The 17,504-nt window shown below is 29.5% G+C and overlaps 1 protein-coding gene across 1 annotated transcript in view; it reads left to right on the top strand.

Moving 5' to 3' along the window:
- The window catches only part of LOC139483936 (H(+)/Cl(-) exchange transporter 3-like), a 47,864-nt gene extending 30,777 nt beyond the window's left edge, over positions 1–17,087 (top strand). Inside the window, 10 exon segments of the mRNA XM_071267661.1 lie at positions 641–726; positions 1,755–1,879; positions 3,249–3,363; positions 5,335–5,430; positions 5,896–5,919; positions 8,154–8,212; positions 8,847–8,954; positions 9,340–9,458; positions 10,407–10,501; positions 14,344–17,087. Of these exon segments, the coding sequence (XP_071123762.1) occupies positions 641–726; positions 1,755–1,879; positions 3,249–3,363; positions 5,335–5,430; positions 5,896–5,919; positions 8,154–8,212; positions 8,847–8,954; positions 9,340–9,458; positions 10,407–10,501; positions 14,344–14,434 (918 nt within the window). The 3' untranslated portion in view covers positions 14,435–17,087.
- The last annotated feature ends 417 nt before the right edge of the window (positions 17,088–17,504 follow it).

Genomic DNA, 17,504 nt, shown 5'->3' with positions numbered 1-17,504 from the left:
GATTTTGGATATTGGACCATAATAGGTAAATGTCCAATTGAAAATTTTTAAGTTTTTAAGTTTAAGTTCTTAGACCACATTCATTCTGTGTCAGAAACCTATGTTGTGTCAACTATTTAATCACAATCCAAATTTAGAGCTGTATCAAGCTGAAATGTTGTGTCCATACTTGCCCAACTGTTGAGGGTGCAGTCGTTTAAAGCTGCGTCCTGCAGAGCATCTGTTTTTTGTTGTTGTTATGTGTCACAAACTGTAAAGTTTATATGGCAATAAAACTTTGAATTGAATTGAAATTGTTAAAGCAAAATCATTTGAATAATATTGTTTTATTAAAAATAGAAAGATAAGATTTAAAGCTAAATAAGGTTATGATTGACCAAAAAGCTAAACAAAATATATTACAGACAGCATCCAATTACAACCACTGCACAACAAAGACTTTAAAAAATATATTATTTGGAAATGCATCATCTTCCATGCGTTTTTACAATTTCCATGTATTTTTATAAGAAATATTGTTTTTCCTAAAAATGAAGCATGACAAAATATATATTGACAAAATATATATATTTTGTTGTCATCAGATCATATATTGTCAAACTGTATATTTACATATATTTATTTACATGACTGTTTTCAGGTGCCATCAGGTTTATTTATTCCCAGTATGGCAGTAGGAGCTATTGTAGGAAGAATTGTTGGCATAGGCATGGAACAGTTAGTAGTGTAAGTATTATCTTATGTTCATCAAAAAGAGCTAAAGAAGCATTGTCATCAGCATGCTGTGTGTTCATAATCACATAGGATTTCTAGATTATAGACATTAACTAGAAGTAGTAAGCCAAAAACTGTATTACTTTTCATGTTGGTAAGTTTAAGGCAGTCCTACAGTATATATATTGCTAGGATGAAGTCGGAAGATAAATTATTTCATGGTTTATTGACCTGCATCAACATTTATTATTGAGTTCTTATGCCAGGCAAAAGAAGGCAACATATATATATATATATTATAAACTTGAAAGAAGAAGAATGTTTTTTTACCCTTATAATGAAAGTTTTCTTAGAAGTAGTTTAGCATAAACTTATATATTAGTCACTTTGACCTATATTTTGTGACATTATATCTTTCAGAAATGGTGCAGAACTTAGGAAACTTTGATATTGAAAACATTTTTGATGCCCCTTTTATAGGCATTTTGGTTTTGATGAAGTTGAGATCCAATCAACTTGAAACTTATTTCACATTTTCCCTATGATATGATGTTTCTTATGTTAATGCCAAATTAGAGTTTTGACCCCTATTTCACAGTCCACTGAACATAGAAAATGATAGTTCTAGTGGGACATCCATGTTCTATGGATACATTCTTGTTTATTTGCTTGGACATTCATAGAATGCAAGACATCAGGATTATAATCTTGATGTGGCAACAAGGGAGTAACCTGTGATCTTCATACCTTGTATATGTTATGAAGTTTCTGTCTGTCATATGTGTTGAACTCTATGAAAACTAACTATCACTGAAATTGAATGTGACTGTGCTCATTTATTGAATAACATGACCACTACAAATGTATACAAATGATTATTTTGACAGTTTTGGAAGTAAGGATTTATTGTAAAGTAACTTAAAGATCCACACCATTTCCTGTCAGAAAAAGTTTTACAAATATGTTTTGTTGTTGATAAATGCATTGCCTGAACAACAACAATTATTTTGTAAGTACTTTTTATAATGTTGTCTTTGTAGGAGGAACCATGACAACCCATTTTTCCAGAATATGTGCCAATCAAAACAGTTCTGTACTATAACACCAGGATTGTATGCCATGGTGGGGGCTGCTGCAGCTTTAGGGGGAGTTACAAGAATGACTGGTGAGGTTAAAAGTATAGTACTAAGTCATATATCAGTGTTATTTTGTTATATTGAAGCCCAAGCTGCTTTAGACTAGGAAAGTAACTAGTCAGAATCATTGCATGCAACTCATTTGTACATAATAATATGTTTTGTGTACGTTATTTTCACTATCCTTATACAACAGATGGACACTAAACCACTTCTGTTCAATTTTTGTTAACAGTAAAAGATATACTAATAATTACAGTGACCAACTTCTATATATTTCTAAGTCTTTTGTAGTGATTATTATACGACCTCAAAAATTGAAAATTATTTGGTCGTATATTGGTATGACGTTGGCGTGGTCGTCGTCATTGTCGTCCGAATACTTTTAGTTTTAGCACTCTAACTTTAGTAAAAGTGAATAGAAATCTATGAAATTTTAACACAAGGTATATGACCACTAAAGGAAGGTTGGGATTGATTGTGGGAGTTTTGGTCCCAAAATTATAGGAATAAGGGGCCAAAAAGGGCCCAAATAAGCATTTTCTTGGTTTTTCGCACTATAATTTTAGTTTAAGTAAATAGAAATCTATAAAATTTTGACTCAAGGTTTATGACCATAAAAGGAAGGTAGGGATTGATTGTGGGAGTTTTGGTTCCAACAGTTTAGGAATTCGGGGCCAAAAAAGGGTCCAAATAAGCAAGAAATCTTCAATTAGCAAGTATTTTCAATTGCACAGTATTGCGCAATAGCAAGAAATTTCCGAAAATTGGAGTTATCTTTCTTTGTGCAGAATAGTAGTTGAATCAACTTAAATCATTGTTTTATACAATATACAATGTATATTCACTTTTACTACCAACTGATAAATTAAAACAATCTTTACCAAGTTCAATGATAACAAGCACCTTTTTTACATTTTAATATTTTATGATGTATTTAAATGAATAATTATTGTTGCAAACTCCATTAGAAATTTGAATTGAGATCAGTTTTGGAATAAGAGAAAGGGGGATGTGAAAAAAAAATAAGAGGGGGGGGGGGGTAAATTTTTCTCATTTCAGATTTCATATTTAAAAAAAAATATTCTTCAAACATTTATTTGTGAGGATTGATATTCAACAGCATAGTGTATTGCTCAAAGGCAAAACAAAAATTTTAAGTTCATTAGACCACATTCATTCTGTGTCAGAAACCTATGCTGTGTCAACTATTTAATCACAATCCAAATTTAGAGCTGAATCCAGCTTGAATGTTGTGTCCATACTTGACCCAACCGTTCAGGGTTCAACCTCTGCGGTCGTATAAAGCTGAGCCCTGCGGAACATCTGGTTTTTAAGTTTTTTTATGTTACAATTTATTGCTATAAAATTATTGTAATCTTCTTTTATATATTTCAGTATCTTTAGTGGTAATTATGTTTGAGTTGACTGGTGGATTGCAGTATATTGTGCCATTAATGTTAGCTGTGATGACAAGTAAATGGGTTGGAGATGCTTTAGGAAAAGATGGAATGTATCCTTTTTACCTTATATATGATAAAGATATTCAAACTGAAAATTCCTCTTTGAGACCTTGCAAAAACATGTCCCCTTCAAACATGGAGGCAACATGCTACTTTATTAGTTTTATTTATGCATTATTCAAAGGATTCTGTCCCATGTTTGTAGGAGTATGTTAAATAACCCTCAAAAGGATATTATTCTGTTTTCTCCAAAAATACAGATATATGGTTCATAAGAGTCTTATTTTTAAGTCAGATAACCCAGAAATGATAATATACTAGTGTATAATTTAAAACTCAAGTTGTTTTCTAAGAAAAATGAGTGAAAATACCAAAATACCATAATCAAGCAAAAATAAGCCTTTAATAGTTGACTTTTGATTGATAGCATCACATATTACTGAAATTATAGAAATCAGAGATGAAAAATGTTGATAGTTAAATGCAGTTATGTCATTATTTAAGAAAATATTTATGCATCTACGGAAAATTATGATGTCCTATGTAGAATTTTTTTGAAAAAGTAATATCCCCAAAATACTGAACTCTGAGGAATATTCAAAAAGGAAAGTTCCTAATCAAGTGACAAAATCAAAAGCTCAAACACATGGATAGCAAATGTCATATTCCTGATACAGGCATTTTCTTATGTAGAAAATGGTGGACTAAATCTTGTTTTAAAGCTAGCTAAACCTCTCACTTGTATGAGAGTCCCATCAAATTCCATTATATTGACAACGATATATAACAAAGAAGCACAAAATGGCATTGTACTTTGGTCGCATTCTTGTTTCTGTACAAATTATAATAGTTAAGTTATTTGTTTTTATCTGTTTTGTCACTTTACTCATATTCTTCTCACTGTTACTTGCCATGAGAAAAACAAGTTCCACAAATCATAAATCAAGAGTTCATCCTTGTATTGTAATATAGTTGGTAATTTCATGGTAACCTAAATTTTTGAGGTGCAATTCAGACATTTTCATGGATAATTTGGTCCAAATATTTTTTTTCCTAGCATTTTTTTTTTTAAATGAATTATAATTTCATAGCATAGTAAATTTCTATTGGTCTAGGGGAGACAACTGCAGATAATTTTGATTTTTTTTAATGCACTTTAGAAGCATAAAAATTATTCAGTTCACTGTACAGAATGAAATAACTGAAGATAAGTTAGTTGTAAAAACATTAAAACTAGATACTTTAGAAGAACAGAAGGATATTCAGTTAAAACTCTGTCATATTTTATTTGTATATACCGGTGTTTAAATGATATTACGTGCATCGGACTAACTAACACAAAGGTTCCTGGTTCAATTTCCATTCTGGGATAAAAATTTCAGGGACTGAATGTGTGCCTCTACTGTGAAACCATTTACAAGTATGGTCTTGAGGAAAGGATGATAGTCTGTCAGGAGGGGACGATAAACAGCTGACACGTGTTAAGAGACAGTCGTATCTCTTGCGCGTAAAAGACCCTTGTAGATTTCAAAAATGAGCAGGCTAATGCAGCTACTAGGCAGTACTGCCACCCGCAAAGTGGAAAGGGATTAATAGAAGTTGAAGTAACTTGTTTCCTTATCCACTATAAATAAATATGTTTAAACTTAATGATATTGGTTTTATGTCAGCCATCCTGCACGATGATGTCTATAGCTGGCACAGCTGCACATGCTTATTCAAACCCAAAATCTGTAACTGATCAAGTCTTTTGAAATCATTTTATTTCGGTATATGATATGATTTTTTTCAATATAAAGTTATAATCCCTCAATTAATTAACTTAATGGTACAGAACTCTACGGTTACAATTAGTGTGTCAGGTTAGTACAAGTGTAACATTGAATAAGCCATTTATTATTATTTGTATATTATTCTCTGAAATGAATGTGATGGCAACATGAAGTGTACTTTAATTGTGGGAGAAGATATAACCAGTAAAACTATATATATATATATTTGTTCTTAACATAGTTCAACAGATATGATGCACATATAGCATTAAATGGTTATCCATATTTAGACAGTAAAAAAGAATTTACACATGCGACTATAGCAGCTGATGTGATGAGGCCGAGGTAAATATCAACTATTATTAACTTTGACATAAATTCTATGAATACTTGACAATGTAACGCAATACAAGGATAATCCATAGGATGATATCTGAACATAGGTTTATGTAGTCGTCATACAATTACCACATAATATCAGCTTATTTGTAATTATGTCCTCTCTCTAATATCATATGGTTTTACCCTGGATTTCTATTTCCTGGTAAGAAGTGAGAAATTTGGAAATCATACACTTGCTACTTTAAATAAGAGGATGACAATAATTATTATTTGCATAGGACTTTATATTTCAGTTATTAAACTATTCATGATTTCCCAGGCCCTTTAAATGCTATGAATGTGAAGTCACATTTAATTTTACTAATAAGCATATTTAAGAGAGCAGATATTTTAAACATTAAATAAAAAAAAACTTTTCCCCAGAAATGTGTATATATTTTTTTAAAATATCCCGCTTTATTTATTAAGATACTGGAGATATGGTGCTGCTCAGTAAGTGTGTTGTTGTTGTATGTTGTGTGTATCATTTTAAAGCATGTCAGTGATGTTAGTTATAAATCTGATTCACATGGATGTTTGATGTTGCTGTAATACATGTTTTTTTCTGCTAAAATGTCATAAATTTAACAATTGAAATTTAGTACTTTTAGCTTTAACTAACTTGAGAACTTGTATGAATTTTGAATTAAATGACATTTTCTGGTTTGATTTAAAATTTCATAATCCACTTTTGCATGATAAGTACTAATTATAACTTTGGTATGAAAAGCAACTGTTGTGAAATTGATTTTATTAGTTTGATTTAATTCTGATTTTTGTTTTTTATTGATATTTGGGAATATTTAATAATGTAGAATAAATTTTCTTTTAAGTACATTTTAGAGACAGATTTTGGGCACACATTGAATCCTCGTTTTCAAGGAGACTTTATTTGGCATGTAGCCCCCTTGTAGCCCCTTGTAGCCCACTTCACCACAATTTAATATCAGGATTTTTTAAATGTAGTTGGTGTAGATAAATACGAAAAAAAATCCTTGTTTGACATATTTGTGAAACAGCTACTCAGAAATTTAAAAAAATTAAGTTAATAATTTTTGCCATGGCCGAAAGAATTAAAAGTATTTAAATATTGTGAAATATAAGTTTTACATTTTTATCAGTATCATGTAATTACTTAGACTTTAGAGATAAAAGGAATATTGTGTTTATCTACAATAATAATTGTGAAACAGGTTAGATGTTTAAGGGCATACGATACAGTTACAGGGGAGGTAATGACGTTGATAACGCAAATTGTTATTTTTCACAACTTCAAACCATGACTTATTGGAAAAAGATTCATTTTTTGACTGACTTATATCATTCAAACTTATCTAACTTAAAAATGTAAGTAGTGTAATTTTTTTTAGATTTGATAAATATACAGCAAAAATGATGTTTTTTTCTACATTCGTGTACATTTGATAATTATGAGTTATTCGTAAAACAAATAACAAATAATTTAACAAAACACAGCTTGCGTTTTTCTTTTAAAACAAAAAAGTTATACATTTCTGTCGAAAGGAAAAATACATCTACCAATCCGAATTTAGTACAATTATATAAAATGTGGACCTCATTTTACTCAAAAAGTAGCACATGAAGATATATTTTTTATTACATATTTGATTTAATCAGGCAAAAAATAGCCTACATGCAAATTTTTAGCAAAATTTAAATATGGAATCAAAACTGTATCGTATGCCCTTAATGTCTATGTGGACTCAAGTCACAATTTGTCTATATTGATACAGATAAGAGCATGAACTCTTGTCTATCATTAATGATCCAGATTTGACCTCTAGATTTGTTTTGATTTGATGTGTTGTTTGATCATGATGTCATTGATGTTTTAACTTTTTCAAAGATGTTCACCAACAATTTTAATGTGTTGCATTGTAGTGTTTCTGTTGAGTCCTTGTTCTCCTCTTATAGTCGATGTGTTTCCCTCAGTTTTAGTTTGTAACTCAGATTTGTTCATCAATCGATTTCTGAATTTCGAACAGCGGTATACTATGTTGCCTTTATTTAGCTCAGCAGTATTTTCATATAATTTGTATTTTGTGTAAAGCTGTGCTAATACAGTATAAAAAATATTTTTATTGGAAAATGTATGCATCAGCAATTTTGCTATCATAATGAGCATGCATCCAAATTTCTATCAAATTAAATGAAAATATAAAGATTTACATTAGTGAGTGTTAATTTAAAAGCCAGAAAATTATTCTTTCAGCTTGTGACCTTTTTCAGAAAAATTTTGTATGCCCAACACATGTTTTACTATAGTCTCTGGTTCAGAATTAAGATTAGGTTCTTGGGACTAGAAACAAAAAGTGCAAGCATAAACAAAAAAGATCTATAAACATTACTGTTGCTATAACAATGTATAACAAGAGACCTATCTGACTTGCATGTTAGTTTTACAAATCCTTGGGTCTATGTTTGCTAGGGCCAGTTGTGGTTAAAATCTGTGAGATTGTTTTTTCAAATTTTACAAAAAAAAAAAAAAAAAAGAAATTTTGATCAAATTGAGATGTAGCAAAACAAGATTCTACATTACAATTAACAAACAAATTAAAATTAAGAATATAATTTATTATTTTTACACGATACATTACCCTCAGACAAATATCAAAATACATTTATATAGCTTTCTTCAATCATGAACCTTTATTTTCTTTTTTCAGGAGAAATGATCCTCCACTTTGTGTAATTACACAAGATTCTATGACTGTAGAGGAAGTGGGTAAGATAATATGATTGGATTTGATAAACTTGATATTTGCATTGGGTCTTGAAATAGTGATACACATCTATGTGTTATTACACAGAATTCAATGAGGGTAAAGAACATGGACTAATAGATATAGGAAGATGTGGTGTGAGTGCCAAAGAGACAACTCTCCATCCAAATAACAATTTAAAAAAGTAAACCATTATAGGTCAATGTATGTCCATTTTAAAAGACAATACTGTTATATCATATGTATATGTGTTCTGGTCATACAATTCCAAAAATGTTTTAACAACTTATACAATGTTATAGTTTCTTATATACTCAATAATTTCATATTGGTCTGTTATATGGACTGAAAAACACGAGGACTCTAAGTTATCACTAAATAATCAATTTGTTTTTTGTGCTACAGAGTGGAAAAAAATACTGTACCAGCAAAACACTAAGACTGACATGATTGGTCATTGTTTACCAACTACTTAGACAGCAGGAATATGGAAAGGCGCTCTTTTAAATGAAATAGTTTTGAAAACGTTTAATAAAAAAATTGTAATTTGATAAATTTCCTTTGTTGAATTATTTTCAAACACATCAAGTTTTTAATTGTATTTTTCATTTAAAGGTGAAAAACTTTGTATTTCAGAAGCCATATTTAGAGATACAAGTCATAATGGGTTCCCTGTAGTATTATCCAGTGAATCACAATATCTCGTTGGTTTTGTTTTACGAAGAGATTTAATGTTAGCCATTGGTAAGATATAGCTATAAAAAAAGAAGGAGTTAAAATTTGAAAGTTTTACTGAATTGTCAATTCACTACTTTTATTGAAATGCTTTCCATTATGAAGTAGCTACACAAAACTGTGAAAAAATGAAACAGAATCAATATCTTTATAAAAAGAGAAACAGTAATTGCCAAAAAAGGCTCAAACCACAAAAGTAAACTGACACAACTGGTCAATGAACAAACCAATATAAAACAAATGCAAATATTTCAGAGCTCTTTTGACTAAGAAGTAGATTTTTTCTTCCAGCCATTTTTTAGAATTTGTTTGTAAATCTTAGTCTCAATGCACTTTGGTTCATTACTATGACTTGAAACAAATTTTAACTTTTGATCTTTGCTTTATTTTACAGCTAATGCAAGAAAAAATCAAGAAGGAGTAGTTAGTAATTCTATAGTATATTTTTCAAGTCAAGTACCAAATAATCCTAATGATCCTGCTCCACTTAAATTGAGGAAAATATTAGATATGGTAAGTTTTATGTTAAAGGTTCTTTTTATTTGATGGTGACTCACATTGGTAATGGATAAACAACACATTACATCCTCCCAAATAACTTCCTATATTAATACAATGATATATATAGTATAAACAAAAACTGATAAACTTTATAATTTAGATTCCAAAATTATAATTGGGCCTTTTCTTATATAAATTAATTTTGGATGTAACTCCTTCTGATTGGCTGACAGTGTTTTGTCTATTAGCTCATTTGGTTATGTGACCCTGACATTCATGATTTCAACTGGCTTATAATGCAATTAAGAATTGAATTATAAGGAATGACTGTAACATTTTTTCTGTCTATTCAAAATAGCATCAAAATTGTAGTGCACACTTTAAAATAATGGGTTAATTAATGTGCACCACATTTTTTATGTTATTTAGGGAATGACTGTAATATTTTTGATGTCTATGAAGAAACAACATAAAAAATGTGTTGGAACTATGCAGGTTATTTTAAAGTGTGCATCACATTTTTTATGTTACTTCAAATAGACAGAAAAAATATTACAGTCATTTCTTATAATTTCATTCTAAATTCCATTTTAAAACCGGAGTAAACCAGGAAAAAACGTTGATGACGTCACAGTCACATGACAAAATTATGTCTTTGATCTAATGAACAAAAAAACATCAGCCAATCAAATGACGTGTTACATCCAAAGTTAAATTATTTCTTCATAGACAGAAAATCATAAGCCATTCCTCAAATAGAGGCAGAAATAAGAATTAAAAAAAAACTAAAGCAAAGAAAAATATATAATTTGACAATGTTCATAAAGTTAATAAAATAAAGAATCAAAATATATCTAAGATCAAGTTTGAAAGTATAGACTTTTTGTTTTGCCTAAAACAAAGTTTGATTTGAAACAATGAATATTATGGTCTATTCTGTATGGGAATTTATAATTGTAGGCACCTATTACAATAACTGATCAAACTCCAATGGAAACAGTTGTAGAAATGTTCAGAAAACTTGGATTAAGACAGACATTAGTAACTCATAATGGGTAAGTCCTATTTAAGAAATTTTGAGATATCTGTAATTAAGACAAACCTTTGAAACACATTTTTGGTAGGAGCCATTGTAGTTCTTGTTTTTTTTTTTAAAGAAAACTTAAATTAAAAGTGCATGAGTTACTTATCGTCCTTTTAAAAATGTATGGAAAGCTTATATTTTAAAAGTTACAAACTTTGGGCAATGACATTATTTCACAACATATTTAGTTTTATATCAGCATGTTTTTCACCTCTGAGAAAATAATCAATTCACCTGATGTACTATTATTGGACCAAAAAAAACTCCATTATTTTCATTTGTAAGAGATCAGAAATATAGAAGTCTTATATTGGATCAGAATGCATCATTATTGAAATGTATTGATATCTGTACGCTTTAGGTCCACACATTTGTGTTTGTGTGTGCTTTGTTAATGTTTTTAAAACTCTAAGAAAAGAAATCAGTACATCTGATGAACTTTTAGCAATTTTCTTATTATAAGTAATCAAACAGAAACAAGTATTTTGTCAAGGACTGAGAAACAAAAACTTTCAGTGTTGTTGCTGCATGTTGTCTCTTGATTTTACTCTTTAAAACAAAATTGTAGCAACAGACAACTCTATAATAAAGGAAAGTTTTACTTCAAACAAGAGAAAACGAGATTATCTGTTGGGTAAACATTTGATGTGGACATTTAATACTGTGGTGTTGTGTTATTTGAAATATTATCCTAATTGCCTTATTTTTTTCCTAAAATAATGAATGTACTTACGACCATTACATTAAAATGGACATGACCAACTAAAAGAAGAATTGATACCTGATTATGTGCACTATTTTATTATTAACATATGTACAATTGTAGTACAGATAGATTTTTGGTTACAATTACATGTACTTTTTTAGATTTTTTTCTAATTGAAATTTTTGAAATTTTTGGTGTTCAAGCTACACTGCATACATACATTATTACAAATTATACATAAGGCAAGGGTTTTTTAATTTGTTGGTTTACAGATTTTCCCCATGAAAAAGTCCACTCGGTCGGTCAGTCGGAAAAAAAAATCAAAAAAATAATCTTTCAAGACAGAAAAATATGCAAATTACATATTAAAGTGAATGACATGACATTAATGGTATTGCTATAATGTTATAATGCAAATAAGAAATAGATAACATTTACAAGTTTGAGATATGAATATGCAGTGTATGATACATCTTTACAATATTTTGGAGTTCATTAAATATAGAATCATATTCAAAATAAATTCACTAACTTCCATAAACAACCCTATCTGTGTTCTTTAGATTTGTTACAAGACTTTTCCTATCTTCTTTACCTTAAACGTATTGCATACAAATCAGGTATTAATTCTATTTTTGCGAAAGTACTAATTCATTTTTAACAATTTGAAAACTGCTTGTTTGAGTGACACCTCTAATACTTATTCATTATCATATTAACTGGTTTTAAGATGTTTTGCCGTGAAATGTGTCTATAAGGTAAAGGGAGAGATACATTTGAATGTCCATTTTTATTAGTCTATTAGGGACTTAGTATAGTATACCCAAGAGTTCTGTATGTTTATCTTTCCTTATGAAATTTTAATATAATTTGAATTTGAAAGCATTTTGATCTGTTGTTCAAGAGTAAAGTTACTTTTAATAATAAGATTTAGGGCATCTTTTATACATTGCACACTAACTAAAGTTTGCTTTGATCAATTTAATAAAATCTATACACTGCTGTTTGAATTATTAATATTTTTTTCTCTAAATTTACATAACTTTAACTGTCACACCTAAAGCGCTTTATACATATTGATTCATTATTAGAGTAAACTTATGCTGATTAGCTATCATATATTGTTTTAATAACACAAACTTGAGTGTGCTAGCAGTGGCAGATCTAGAGGGGTTTCTGGGTTGGACCCCTGTTTTTTGGCATTGGATGCATTTCAGTTGTGACGTATAATTGGAACACACCTCTCCTTTTATCCTAGGTTTGGGAACCCCTTTCAAAATGGCTTAAATAGATTTATATAAAACTTTACAAGATATAAATCTTTTACTTTTGATTATTTCAACAGTCAGTTCAAATGATATTTTTCACGTTTATTAATGCACCAGCTGTAGGTTGCATAGTTCAAATAATAACAAACTTTATATTATATTTTATGTATATAATTCGTCTCAACATCAGCCATACAATGATAGATCTGTAAATTTGCGTGAGCAAATTTTTTGTTCTTCCCTCTCCTGGATTCAAACTTATGCTTCTGAGATATCGTGGCACCAAGTCACATTGCACTGTGACCCACACCTTAGACCACTCAACCACCTAGGTTCTTAAAAAAGGAGCTTTCTGTGACTGGGTGTTACCTTTCCTTGGCAGTTTTAATCTAGCATCGTGAAACAGTACATGAGTACAGATCAGCTGAATTATCTATTGTAAAGGATCCAACAAATTTATATAAGTTGCAGTCCCAGAAATCATTATATTATAAGTACGTCTGAACCAGTGACCACTCTACAACATATTTTATCCATCGATTCTTATATTAATTTTTCGGATCCTTTTTGACTAAAGATTTGTTTTATCCTTTGTCCTGATGACGCCATGGTACCATAGTGCTAAATACTTTGACCTAAATAGAAAAAATTATAATGGATTTTGTTTTTAGATTTGATGTATTTCTTTGGAATCAGTGCTTTTTTAAATTGTTAAATTTAAAGGTCACATTTGTCTTGCATATAATTCAGTTGTATTTCTCAAGATATTAACAAGATTAAGCTATAACTTTGTTGTCTCTTTTCTCATTATTTACATCTTATAGGTTTAGGGATCTGTAAATTAAAATTATTCATACCAATTAAATTTTGCTGTAGGGATATAAGTTATGGTTGTTTACCAATATCCAAAACCCTTCAAACCAATTTGAACATACAAAATTAGATAAAAAATGAAGGAAATTGCATATAAACAGGGTGAGACAAACTTTTCATTATGCACAAAAACTAGATGCAGTAGTGGCAATAACAATCAAAACCAAGGAATAAACAAAGATTAAAAAAAAACAAAGGACATTTACATCAACAGTTATAAATAATAAATAAGAAACAACACAAACTCCACTAAAAACCGATAGTGAAATCATGTGCTCCGGAAGGGTAGGCATTTCCTGCACCGTAAATGGCACCCGTCGTCTTATTTCTTTGTTCAGTGCGATAATGATGGAAGGTTATTATGACTGAGGAAGAATATCAGATATGATTTCTGACACACTTTTGTCAGAATGGCCAATCAGCTCATGATGGCGACTGTAAAATTCTTGAATGATGATCTTAATTTGATTGATTCATAGCACTGTCTTATCAACTTTTGAGAAAGCAGTGTCCCTTGTTCAACAAAATCAACGTACTTTCAGGTAGCTCTAGAGTAACGTATCGATTGAGACACATATACTCCATGTGCCGCTGGGATGTTGCTACACAGAAATGGAAAGATGACTAGGAAAATTAAAATCATCGCGTTTGTTCTTTAATTTTGGTATTGAACCTACCATCAATAGTCATCTCCAGAAAAAGGTCTACATATGAAGCAGATTTATCTGTGTCAGTAGTATCTTTAATTTTAAGTTCACTTGGATATATTTAATGTAAGTGATCACTGAATCTATTATTATTATTAATGAATAACCTTTCTCATTATAGATTAATTTGTTGTTGAATAAAAGTTTGACATCCGAGCTGGTATATGAGATGGTCCTTTTCCAACTTAATTCCACATTAGACTTGTACATAGTCATACATCAAATAGTTATTTATATTTTTACAATTTATTTCTTGCAGAAGACTTCTGGGTATTATAACAAAGAAAGATGTTTTACGGCATGTTGCACAACTAGGAAACCAGGATCCTGAATCTATATTGTTTAATTAACTTCCTGGTTTGTTGTCAATGCAACATTCCTCTGTGTTTAATGTGTGGATAATATTCTATCTGAGAGGACAACAAATGATTATGATGATACATTGCTATATGTAAACGCTAAAAGGATAATTTATTGTTGTAAGGATAGTGATGTGAGATATATAATTGAGCGGGTACTTGAAAGGATAGATACATTCCTGGTTGTTTAAATTCATTCCACATTATCCTCTATCATGTGACTGTGTGCTGTTTTATTATTTAGTAGAATTGTTTTATATGCTTCTATGTGTAAGTTGTTAACATAAGTAAACAAGAATTAGAAATGTGTGTGTGTGATAGAAAAACATAAATTGTGTAGTAGTATCTACATTAGATTCTATTTTTTCTTTTCATGTGGGTCAATGATTTGAAGGAAAATTATAAAATAATTGTATTGTCATTTGCTTTTATGTTAAATAAAATTTCTTAAAGGTTATCAGAATCTTTAAAAATAAAAATAAAATAGAAAACAATAGTGGCATTACATTTAAGAAATTGAATATGGTTTCTGAAAAAAGGCAGTCTTTTAATTCTCACCTTCATAAACTAATTTTAAACTTTGACATTAAAGTAAAGATTGTTATTCTATAAATCAAACTGCATGGCAATTGTTTATGTTATTGTTATAATAAAATTGATAAAGGACAAGTGATTAACGAGGAATTACATACTTACCCTATTTAAGGAATACCTGACTTATTTTTACACATTTCCATTTAAGGGATCCACGATCGTAATCCTGTCCAGAGAAAACCATTTCAGTTCTACATGGCTTCTATAGTTTGGACAGCTGATATGTTTTTATGCCAATACATGGTTAAAGTCTAGAAATACTGGTGTAGTTTTACATTACTACTATACTAGGAATACCTGACTTATTTTTGCACATTTCCCATTTAAGGGATTTAGGATCATAATCTTGTCCGGAGATAACTGTTTTAGTTTTACATTGATACTATAGTGTTGACAGCTAATATGTTTTATGCTAATACTATCGTAGGGATACATCGTCCAAGTCTTTTCCAGAAATACTGGTATAGTTTTACATAACTTCTATACAAGGGATACCTGATTTAGTTTTACACAAATCCTATCTCAGGAACATCTACAAAAATCTAGTTCAAGGGATACCAGATTGAATTTCATAGTAATCCTACTCAATAAGGTCAACATTACACATGTTACATTAGTCATGGTAGTTCTGTTGTATTTTCCTCTGTCTGTTTGATGGTTTATAAATCAGTGACCCGTGTTCCCTACAAATGCTATAAATGTCACATTTATTTGTTTTATTGTTATGTTTTGTAAAATAAACACATTCAATCATTTTAAGTATATATGTGTATGGTTACAAAATGTTATAACATTTACTCAAGATATGAATACTGTAATTATAGATAAAGCCATGTTAGATTGCTGTACTGTGAATTTGTGTGTGGTAAAGTAACAGTTATTTTTTCTAGTGTATATACTAATCATTCATAACAAACTGATATTTAATGTGCAGATTTGGCTCGACTTGGCTGTGATAATCTATTTTAGTAGAATTTTATGTTTACTGAATAACCTGAGTTAACTGTATGTAATTAATATTTATTATGCTTTAGTTTATGTATTATGTATCTGTCATCATGTTTAAACTGTACAAAATAGTAATGTATAGGGATTAAAAATATCAGTTGTTTTGTTCCTTCATCCTTGTTCTTTCATTATTGGAAAGTCCAAACTGCTTTTAATTTTGCAAAGTTTGTTAGATGCTTTCCAGACATATGTTACACTGTATAGAAACACTCAAGAAGATGATGACTTGTATGCACACAGGTCATATGTATGATACCTCTAGTAAACATTTTCAGTTCTCCACTTCAATATTGTGAAAAATTTTAAAAAAACTGTCGGTTTGTATCTATAAGATTCTTAATTAGATTCCCATTTATCGAAGTATGAAAGAAGATACAAAAAAAGTTTACCAACTCCCTGACTTTGTAAAATACACAACATTTAAATCTTGATTTTTTTGCATAGTCATTCATACATTTAGTTTGCGAAAATAAAATGTGGTTGAAATGTTCATTGAAAATTAAAAAAAAATGAAATGAATTTATACATTGCAGCATTTCCTTAAATGTATAATAAAGCGATATATTATTGAAGTTTTAAAATGGTTCTAATCACTGAGCAATAACATTAGATACTAACTCCCTGTTTACATCGTACAAAAGATTTATGGAAATGACCAAAAAAAATATTAACAAAAAATGGCAAAATATTTGTGCCAGAAGTATATTATTCTAAAAACCATTGTGTTATTTTCTTATGAGATTATTTTGTTTACATGTTTAATGGAAGTGTTAGTGTATAATTTATTTTATATATGTCTGAATGTGAATCCAGGATATACAATGCTGTATGATGTAGGGTAAGTGTATGTTAACATGGATTACACAATCTAGATTTTTATTTTTAGTGTAATGAAAAACATTTGCTGTGGGCAAGTTGTTTCAATACATATATCTGAATGTGAATATAGTCTCCAAATATTGAGCAAGTAATTTATTTATATTTTGATGTGTTTCTTATTGAATAGACCATATGTAAATTTTGATTAAACGCGTCTCTTTTCTTTGTTAAGTCCTTGGTCTGGAAATTTAAATTTAAAACAAATACAAAACATGTGAGATAGGAGTGTATTATTGTAGTTTGCTTCATCATGTCAGATTTAAATACATTGTACTGTACCACATCGTCAATCCATGAATCCCATATTCAAAGTAATGTTTGAACTGCGAAAAAAGATGAGACAAGACGAAACAACCTTTTTTTTAATGTCAATAACAACTTTTTGTTATTTATAATATGTTGTTGTTCAAGGAAAATTAATCCCTGCTTATTAAATTTATTAATCATTTCAAAATTATGAATTGATACATCTGTTTGCAAAATATATATATTGGTCAAAAGTACAAAAAAAAAAATTTCATGAGAATTGCATCATTTCGAAAATGTTTTTTTGGAGTTGAGATTATCTAATCTAAAGTAA

This window comes from Mytilus edulis, chromosome 8 (genome assembly GCF_963676685.1).
Source record: "Mytilus edulis chromosome 8, xbMytEdul2.2, whole genome shotgun sequence".
In the NCBI taxonomy this organism is placed as follows: Eukaryota; Metazoa; Mollusca; class Bivalvia; order Mytilida; family Mytilidae; genus Mytilus; species Mytilus edulis.
This window is presented reverse-complemented; position numbering and strand designations above follow the sequence as displayed.